Source organism: Cibotium barometz, chromosome 55 (genome assembly GCF_041138505.1).
Source record: "Cibotium barometz isolate CiBa-2024 chromosome 55, ASM4113850v1, whole genome shotgun sequence".
NCBI lineage: Eukaryota > Viridiplantae > Streptophyta > Polypodiopsida > Cyatheales > Cibotiaceae > Cibotium > Cibotium barometz.
In genome coordinates this window covers 25571468-25582160 of record NC_141100.1, presented here as the reverse complement: position 1 = coordinate 25582160, position 10693 = coordinate 25571468, and the positions used below count along the sequence as shown (strand labels likewise).

At 42.7% G+C, this 10693-nt stretch overlaps 1 protein-coding gene across 1 annotated transcript; it reads left to right on the top strand.

Annotated features, from left to right (window-relative positions):
- The first annotated feature begins 572 nt into the window (after positions 1-572).
- LOC147607548 (protein ASPARTIC PROTEASE IN GUARD CELL 2-like) lies at positions 573-2414 on the top strand. Its single transcript, XM_086790681.1, has 2 exons — positions 573-1651; positions 1772-2414. The coding sequence occupies exons 1-2, from the start codon at positions 652-654 to the stop codon at positions 2323-2325; spliced, it is 1554 nt and encodes a 517-aa protein (XP_086646807.1). The 5' UTR covers positions 573-651; the 3' UTR covers positions 2326-2414.
- Positions 2415-10693: the final 8279 nt, after the last annotated feature.

Below are 10693 nucleotides of genomic sequence, written 5' to 3'. Positions count from 1 at the left end.
GTACTACACGACCTCTAAGGTCCACACGCGAAGAATTGGCGCACCGAGAGCCACTCAACATACCTAGCCGAAACCCTACATCTCACACTACATACACCAAGGCCCACATGCTAAGATGTAGAGAAGCACTTGTAGCCTCACTAACCTGCACACGTGGCGTAATGACCATGCACAGGCCCACGTAATGACCATGCACAGGCCCACCTGGCGGGCTGGGGGGCAGCAAGGCAACCCCTCATACCCACCACTAAGGCCTTTGCCATGGGGAGGCCAAAAACTAGAGGAGTCTAATGATAAGGAAGGCGCTCCCTCGTTGGGTACAGGTTGTTCATTGGCCGGCAGAGTGTTAAGCAATGCTAGCATGTGTTAAGCAATGTTACGAAGCTGCTGGAATCTGGAGATATGAACAAGGTCTTGACAGCATAAAATATTTAGAGCACAGATTAAATAAGGGTCCGCGCGCATATGCTCTGCTCGATTCTTTATACCCAAAAGGGTAGCTTGGTGTGTGCAGCTATATATATATATATTCAAGCCGTGGCCGTTCATAAATATAACGACGTGAGGTCGTTTTTAACCGCATTAAGTACTTATAAGTAGGGTATATTAAGGGCTCCATTTACTGATTTAGAAGAAGATATTAGCTCTACCATGGCTCCTACCGATCACAGCTTGCAGCTCCTCCGTCTTATAATGCTCTGCTTCTTGTTGATGATGAGTGCGCAGTACATGTCCACAGCCGATGGGAGGAAGCCATTGATTAAGCCCAGAGCTGCTGCCTCTCTAGATATGGCGCTTGGGCGGAGCAACAGCTCAGGAGGTGGTGGAGGTTCAGCTAGGAGGTTTCCAAGGATGGGCGTGAATCACGTGTTCGACCAGCATTCTCCCCTCCGCCCAGCCAACTGCGACGATGCGTGTGTGTCACGGCTGAGAATGGAGAGGTTGGCCCGGCGCTTCAACAGATCATCATCATCATCATCGCATGATCAGCATCATGACAGCGCCCACGTCGAGTCGAACTACGACCCGTATGGCCAAGTGACCACCGCCTACACGAGGGGCGGCTCGGTCTCGGAATACTACGTGGAGCTGAGCCTGGGCGTTGCTCCGGGCACCGGCACCTCCCAATCCATTCTCATGCTGGTGGACACCGGCAGTGACCTTCCCTGGATCCAATGCAAGCCCTGCAACCCATGCTACCCAGAAGCCTTTCCCGTTTACGACCCTGCCCAGTCCACCACCTTCTCCCTTCAAGTCCAAGGCGACGATTACTGCAACCTCGTCCAAAATGTCAACATCGGACAAGGTGCCGACGCAGGCCACTGCTTCTATGCTACTAGCTATGGTGATGGAACCACGTCTGCTGGATCTATCTGTAGAGAGCAGTTCACCTTTTGGGACGCGTCCACCAGCCCCCCAAGTGTCGTCAGCATACAGAACGTAGGGTTTGGCTGCGGTGTGAATAATGTAGCCGGTGTGGGCACTGACTCGTCTGGGATTCTCGGTCTAGGCTATGGGCGGAGCTTGTCATGGACAGAGCAGTTCTACGTCGGCCTCCAAGATTTCCCAGCCGTTTTCTCCTTCTGCTTCGCATCGATCGGCTCTCCGCCCAACTCTGGCTGGCTCGAGTTTGGCGATGGGGCATATCCATGTAAGTTGTTTTTCCCAATCCCACGTTCTCGCAATCGATACTAGCTATGACGGGATCTGCATGCTATACCCTTAGAATTTACCTTTTTCCTAACATTGGAATTCTTTTGATGTGCCACAGCGGTCCAATACTACGAGAACGAATTGCTAGAAGATGGATATGCCGTGTTCTATTACCTAGATATAGTGGATATTTTGGTGGCAGGCCAAAGTGTAGGTGTCCCAGCTGGGACGTTCGACATCAACCCCAATGACCAGTCGGGCGGTGTAATTGTTGACTCGTCTGACATGCTCTCCATCATAGACACAGCAGCATACATACCCTTCAGGGATGCATGGAGAACAGCCATGCAGCCTCTGCTTGGCAATTGGGACCCAAGTGCCACCCCAGGGCCACCTGGTCTTGACACATGCTGGGATTACCCTACAGCCATCGCCTTGCCTGCAATCTCTTTTGTCTTTGCAGATGGTTCGCTTTTTACATTAAGCAATGACGCAAGTGGACTTGCCTATACCTCCAACAATGGAAATCCCCGCATGTGTTGGCCTTTTCTTCAAAAGCAGCCAGGTGACACACCTGCTACCATGGTCATTGGGTCTGTTAGCTTGCACAACAACCAAGTTATCTTTGACATTGAGAATGACATCTTTGCGTGGGCTTACAACCAGTGTTAAAGTTGCTACTACATCACACATTGAGGCGTAGTATGGATCTCTGTGTTTTTTTGTTTTTCCAAAGTAAAAGCTTGTCTTGCTGCATAGCCACTTATTCCCTACTACAATCATGAAGATGAGGACTACTAATGTCATATTTCCATTGTAACGGTTGAGGGATTACCTTTTCCCTTTGCCATTTCTTACAATAACAAGATATTATCTCTTGCAATAACAAGATATTATCTCCTAAATCCACGTTAGGTGAGTTTATGAATAGGGATTGTAAAATTGACATTGATAAGGAACACTCGTTGATATGGTCTTAGAACCTCTTATTATTAAGTTTATGAAAATCTTTAAACCTTGAGATTTTTTTTATAATTGTTACAATGTTGGATATCACAATGCTCTAGGTCCTCACTTGCTTGTATAGCTATGTCCTCATGGCATCCAAGTGCGGGCTAGACATGACAGACTCTCACTCTCTCAAGTTCCTCCTTGTTTGTGCCTGTGTGTCTGTGTCCCGGAGCTTCTTCTACAACATCCAACATAAGCTTTTTGGATCCCTTGTGTTGTTTGATTCTAGAACATGCATAAAATAGTCTCTTCAAAAAGCTCGAAAATAAGGTTTCTTATGAGAGTACACGTGTTGGTGCCATCACCTTGACTTCTTTTTATTCAAGATGTGCACACATGACCCTTATGCACACTGTACAAGATCATAGGCCATCGTCATGATATCAATCTCCCCTAGTTCATAGTGTAGGTTCTAAATTCTTGTGATAAATTACCCCGTTGGTTGCTTCTCCATTAGAAAGCTTCTTAGAGGCAAGTTGATTTTCCCAAGGTTTTAAATCCTTGTCTAACTAGCGGTATCATACTTGTTTCTTAGAATCAGTTAAGCTTCTAAAGTTGTGAATACATGATGGAGTGCTATAATAAAATCATTAACAATGTTGAGGGTCCGCAACCCTTCGCCTCCAAGCTAATTCAATGGCAAGGTCTAGCAAAAATGCTTGTATTAGATCTTGTGGATCCAAAATTGGTACCCAGTATGAAGGCAAGTTTACCTTTATTTTCAAATTCTAGAAGGTGTAGTTGGTTTTACCGAGCTCTCCTTTATTTCCTAATAATGGTGGTGGTCAAGCACTCAGGGATATATAAACTACAAGGTGAGCTATTTATATAGTCCTATTTAACACACAATGCCTTGCTAAAGATTCTTGCCTATTTAATATATTGTAAAAAAGTAAAACATGTGTGTTAACACAAATAGCATGATTTTTGTAGAGAACAAGATTGAGCAAGATAGGCTATAAATACAAAACCAAGATCACATGCAAGTCTTCACACTAGTGTGCTCTATGAGGAAGCTTAGATTACAATCTATAAAGACATTAAGATAGAGTTTATTTGTATGTGAAACAAGGGTACACATGCAATGAAGATAGATCTCAAGACTCATAATCTAAATATGATGGATGTTGATGCTATATATAGCGTACCTACCTAACCCTAGGCTTCAACCTATATATAGCGTACCTACCTAACCCTAGGCTTCAGCCTATATATATCTTTCTATAGTGTATATTCCATACACTTTTGGGAGCTATTGTTGGTGTATTGTGTCTCTCTCTTTCTCCTTGGATCAAAATGGTATCAAGGAACGGTGAAGCTATGGTCTCGCTGCTAAAGCTAGGGCCATGGGGTTCATACCAACCAATGGACCAATCCAAAGCCCTAGCCTGAGACATGCTATTGCTCTTGAAGATGAAGAGGTGCCTAATGCCTCCCTTGAAGTACCTCCACTACTCCCTTGTAGTACCTCCATTCGGCTTTCTTTCTATGCCAAGAATGTTCCGTTCCTATGCCCGTGTAAGAAGACTCCTTGCCTTCCTCTTGCTCCTGCTTTACAGAATCTCTCCGCCATAGCTAGGCTTGTAAGCTTAAGAAACATAGGTCGCTCACCAATGACTTTGATAATTAAGGTGTATATCTACAAGCTTGCTGTATAAATATATCTGCACGGCGGGGATGTCGATGAATAGATTAAAGAGAGGAAAAAGCAGATCCCTGGCTAGGGTAGTGATGAAAAATTAGTAAAAGTTATGTTGCTATATTAGCAATAGTCGAGGACAGAAGCTTCCTGACTATGGCGATAGCCGAGGATAGAAATTTCATAACTATGGCGATGTATTATGCCACATCAAGGGGTAGTATGTATCTGTGTGTGTTTTTTTTCCAAAGTAAACACTTGTCTTGCACCGTCACTTATTCCCTACCATCATGAAGATCCATCATGATGAGAACTAATAATGACACATTTACATTGTAAAGGTTAAGGGATTACCTTTTTCCTTTGGCATTTCTTACAATAGCAAGATATTATCTCTTACAATAACAAGATATTATCTCTTTTAATAACAAGATATTATCTCCTAAATCCACATTAAGTGAGTTTATGAATAGGGATTGTAAAATTGACATAATGAAGACTCATTAATATGGTCTTAGAACCTCTTATTAAGTTTATGAAAATCTTTAAACTTTGAGAATTTTTTATAATTGTTACAATTTTGGATATCACAATGCTCCACCCTAATTTTGTATTAGCCCCGGCTAGATCATGTTTATACATCTCTCAATATTAGGAGTAGCCATGGTTGAGCATCCCAAGTTCCTGTTACATCCCTATAACCATACATGATAGTAGCTAAGGAGGCTAGATGGTCTAGAGTTAGTCAGATTTGGTAGGTTGTCAAGTACTCTACATGCTATAGTGGACAATTATCCCTTAATATTCCACACATAAAATTTACTCTTGGACACTCTAACTTAAAACTCTTTGCATGGGTTAACAAGTAGTGTTGTTAAAGTCGCTACATGCGACACTGAGGGGTAGTATGTATATGTGTGTTCTTTTCCGAAGTACAAACTTGTCTTGCATGGCCACTTCTTCTTTGCTACCATCATGAATATGACGACTAATAATGACACATTTCCATTGGAAAGGTTTAGGGATAACCTTTTCCCTTTGACATTTTTCATAATAAAAATAAGATATTGTCTCCTAAATGCACAAATGAGTTTCCATTGGAAAGGTTTAGGGATTACCTTTTCCCTTCGGCATTTCTTACAATAATAAGATATTGTCTCCTAGATCCACAAGTGAGTTTATGAATAGGCACTATAAAATTTACATGGATAATGAAGACTCGGTTAACCTCTCATTAAGTTTATGAAAATCTTTGAACTTTGGGAAATTTTTATGATTGTTACAATGTTGGATATCACAATGCTCCACCCTCATGTAGTGTTTGGGATATCACAATGGTCCACTCTTGGACACTATGATTTAACATTACGAGGCCCAAGATGAGCCAAGATAACCATGGGAGGTGGGAAAAATGCACTATAGTGGTATCTAGTACATCTTTCAAAATGAGTCAATTCTACACTAGTAACGATGGCACTAACTATGATCGTGGACCGACACGGTCACAAGGCCTGGATACCTTCTTCACACCCACCATCGTTTGATGTGCTAATGGAAAGCTTAAAAAGAAGACTTAGTGTGACGATTTAACCCTTCAAGAAAAAGGTTAAATGCTTTTACTATAACTATAAAGAGCACACAGCTAGACTATATAGGAAACATCCAGGGGATGGAAAGCTTTGCATTCTCAACGCCAAGCAAGAATCAAGTCATGCTACAAAAAAGGGTTTCTCATTGCCATTAAATAAGTGTGCAATGAGACAACTAATGTTATTACACATGATGTGTTAAGCTCACCCTAACATGTCGTGGGAAGTTGCTAATCCGTAGAGCTTAAGCTATGCTCAAGAGCTCAACCATAGCCACTCGTCACCGCCCTCCTCCTGCACTCATTTTCATACCGACGCAGTTGCTCTATCTAACTGGTGGTGTAACCTCTCTCGGGAAGATCGTGCAGGATCTCTACACAAGACAATTATGAGGTATCCTAATCACTCAAGCTAGAGGGAGAGAAAAAGCAAGAGAGAACAAGTGATTAGCACTAATCACTCCCAAACCCTAACCTTAACCCTAACCCTTATTACACCACACATGCTAGATTAGAGTTTCAAGAAAGAGGGAGAGAGTTTCATATAAAGAGTAAAATAAACATAAAGGTAAAGATAAAGAGTAAACAAATAGAGGAATAAATACCTGCAATATCTTGTGCCACTAGAGCATACAATTGAGGCTCTTCTTTTTTGTTCTTTTTGTTAAAGGTGTCTTTTAATGTGAGTGCATTGATCCCGTACAATTTTGGCTCTCATTTTTTTGGGTAAAGGTGTCCTTTAATGAATGCATTAGTCATGTAGATGCAGTTTCACATTTTTTCGGTCTCCTTCTTTGTTGGTAGATCCATGGTGAACACCTTCTCATTCAATGCCCATGCCCTCTCGAGAAGACCAATACTCCCTTATCGTCTTTTGATCTGTTTTAGCAAAGTAGATGTTGGAGTAATGAGGGTTCAAATTTAGCAATGCTAGGTGGGTCCCTTTAAAAAGAAAGGAAACATGACAAAGTTATACCATAGGAAATTCCTTATAATCAACATGTGTTCTAGCAATCCTTGATATATATTATGCAGATGAGCCCAAGATGTATTGATTGAATGTGGTGAAGGGGGGGGGTCAAAAGGAGATGGTCAAAGGTCGAAAAGCAAAATCCCCCCCCACTCAAGAGGTGTGCATCCTTGTTTGAGGATAAGCTCTTGCAAAGTTTTACTTATCACAGTGGGAGTGGCCTGCTGCCACATGGGGAGCATTCGTGTGCTTTAAGGAGCATCGCTTTGGAACAAAGCGGGCCCTCCTCCCTTTAATCAATCATCTCATGATCGCTTTGGATAAGCATGGACATTATCCCAAGTGCAGTTGCCCCAGCAGAGGCTTTGTTGCCTATGTAAGGTGGGTTTCATGGACGTCCGCAGATGTGGACGCGTGCGCTGTCAAATGTGCCTCGAGTGCATATCTGCCACATACTGTATGGCATGCCTTCACTATTCACACCTCCTCCTCACGTCCGATAGGTGGCATGCCTACTCACGGACGGGAAACCTTGCTTCGTGACACCAGCATGCTCCTCTTGCCCAAGTGCAATCCACGTGCCCGGATGCTCTATGGCATCAATCATGTCCTCTCTTGCCTTCACCCCATCACACCATTCTCCCACCATCTCTACATGTGAGTATAAATGGGCATTCACTGCATCAAGCAGGTACGCATTCTAGCTATGGGTTTCATAAGCGCCAAGCTGCATCATTGATCATTGAACAGGTATGCCCCAGAGATTATGTGTTCTATTGTCTATTTTTTATCATGTTTCCTCTTCTCTAGCGCTGGTTTGGTGTGTGTTCGTAACAGCAATTACTTTTCTTCACAGTCTGGCCAAGAAACCAAAATGATTTTTGTTATCATTAAACCTTTAGTTTAATGCTTTCTTCTACTTGGATGTGAGACTTTCATATGGATTATAATACTGTTCATATGCATGCACATGTATATTAGGTAGGAACACATAATTTATCATTTGCAAACACCATTGATATGTGATGTATGTGTAGATATTGAAGACAATAGATTATATTAAGCATCTACCTATTTGAACACATGTAAGCGTCTACCTGTTGGAATAGATTACTCATGGTACTTGTGTATCTATCTTGAGCTTCTGCAACACTAGTTTCACAAGATAAATTTGTGCTTGGCTTTTTGCTACTATTAGAAATAAGAGGTCCCGCACTGCAACTGCAATTTGGTATGTAAGAGCTGCCTTTTTATGGTATTATAAAGCCATAATGTTGGCACCAAAATTTTACAGCTCGTGTTCACCATTAGTGCTCCTTTAATCTACATTTAATCTCCACAATAGGTGTTCTAGCACTCTCTGCAGTCTGAGGAGGCAACAGAAGCAGCGAGGGAGGCAGTAGAAGGACAAAGGTTGTAGATCCTAGAGACCTTGGGATCTACAATGATCCGCTTCCTTGATCGTGCATCCCAGAAATGACACCCACTTTTGTGGAACAAGAGCCAATTTGGACTATTAGATTTTTTTCCATGCATTATTCTTTTATTTTCAGACGTTGGTAGAATAGCTTGAATTTGTGCTTCGAGGCATTGTATGTTTCTATCATGCTACTACCTTTACGTGGCTGATGTTTGTTTGCATTTGCTTCGCTTCCACTTTCATATTTGCATGTGTGAATTTGCGTGGTATGCATGCATTAAAAAAAACAGGAGTGGAGCAATGGATATGTCTACGGAACAAGCCATGGTCTGCACCTCGTTTTGTGCAATACTTATTGTATTGATGGATGAACATGTGCATACCCATGACTACACAGAGGAGGAAGACATACTGCCGTGGTCTCAAGCCAATCAGCACTATGGAAGAGTGGCTCAAGCCATTAGAATGTGCAAGCATCGCAGAAGGCATGACAACTGTGCATGTTGGGTATATGAACGGCCCTAGAATTTCATGGAGAGATGCCTCTTCGGGTTGTACTCTGATGACATCTTTAAGAGGCGAATGCATGTGAGCAAGCAGACTTTCACTTACATTTGCACAAAAGTTACTTCGCAAATGCAGCGACAGAATACAACCATGCAAGCAGCTATACCAATGGAGAAGTGTGTTTGCTTGGCACTACATAGATTGGCTAAAGGCTCAAATCTTGAGGTGCTAGGAGGTTTGTATGGTTGTGCTAATAGCACCGCTTGCACCAGTCTTGCAATTTTGCTTGGCAATTGTGAAATTAGGTCTTCGTGACCTATACATTAGGTGGCATGACAGTCATTGTATGGCTGACATTGCCACATCCTTTGAAGCACTTTGTGGCATTCCATTCATGGTAGGAGCCATAGATGGCTCTCACATTGCCATCATCACGCGCCAAGGAGCAACCATGTAGATTATTACAATCGGAAGGGGTTTCACTCGATCTTACTTCAACTCACTGTCATGACTGATTGTCATGTGTGGGACTAGGCTATGCTGGGTCCATGCATGACTCTTGCTATTTTCTCGTAGTGCTCTTGGGTAGAGATGTCAAAGAAGGGGGCTTGGAAGGTACTGTTTGTTGGGTGATTGTGGATATCCCGTGAGGAAGTTTATGTTGTCTCCGTTCGAAGGTGGAAAGAATAGATTGTCCAGGTGCAAGAACCACTGGAACTTTGTTCAGTTGAGTTCATGCATGGCTGTGGAAAGAGCTTTCGGTATGTTAAAAGCAAGATTCTACATCCTTATGAAAAGGTGTGACATGGACCTTGCAAATGTTCGTGACATAGTAGCTGCTTGCATTGGGTTGCACAATATGTGTATTGTGCATCGTGACATGTTTGACATGAATTGGGTGCAAGAAGCAGAGACTGAACTCCGAGAGCTGGAGGCAATGTAGAGGAGACGCGAGGGATATTAGCAAGCACTTTGGCCGAGGTCCAAGCCGTAGCAACAGAAGATGCCAATGACATACTTGAACGAGGACAGAATGGGGCCGATGATATTGGGTATGAGTATCAGAGCATAGATGATGTTGTGTATGATGGTTGTGGCTCGGGATCCAATCCACATGACAATCTAGCAAGCTCCATGTATCGTGAGTACCTTCGATGACATGTTGATCTTGAAAACATTGCAGACGAGGAGGAACTTGGTTGATGTGGGTTAACTTTGCATTGCATCAGTAAATGTTTAGTGTGAATGCAGGTGCTATTGATATGGTGGATATCTATTCTCTGATATGGTGGATATTTCTTCTGTGAGATATACATGGTTTGAAAGCAATGATGATTGTGTCTTTTATATTTCTTGGAATAGATATATATTTTTGTCTTCACGTATTGATACTAACCACTTCTTTTATTTGGGAAGGGGGGAGATGGTGCAATTATCCACACTCACCGTGTCCCCCTTTCTCGAAGAGGGCTTCGGTGTAGCTACACTTGTTTTGTGGTGTTGGTGAAGGGGTTCGACTCCCCTGTCCTCTCTGCAAAAGAATACATTTGTTTTTTCTTCTTTTTGCAGGAGTCGTAGCATGCTGCGAGTCACCAAAATCTTGTACGTTGCAAAAGCAGCACTTTGAATTGTAGTCCACATTCAGAAGCCCTCTGAAGAAGGTACACCTTTCAAAACATGGCATGTTGAAAAGTTTGTGGTCTATGAAATGGTATATGTGATTTGTTTGATTGAAGAAAGCTGTTTGATTGATGAGCTTCTATGTCTCTTTTGGGCGAAAAATGTTGGGAGAAACGTCCAACGTTTTGGGCGACATTTGTGAAATGGACCTTGGGGATGTCCGCTATGCAACCAAAAAGTGTGCGCCCGCCTTGCCTGACACGCTGGTGAGTCCGCCGGATACTT

Excerpts from the sequence above, each read along its gene's own strand:
- LOC147607548 (XM_086790681.1), top strand. The coding sequence starts at position 652 with ATGGCTCCTACCGATCACAGCTTGCAGCTCCTCCGTCTTATAATGCTC. Across the intron at positions 1,652-1,771 it reads TGGCGATGGGGCATATCCAT|CGGTCCAATACTACGAGAAC; the intron begins GTAAGTTGTTTT and ends GATGTGCCACAG.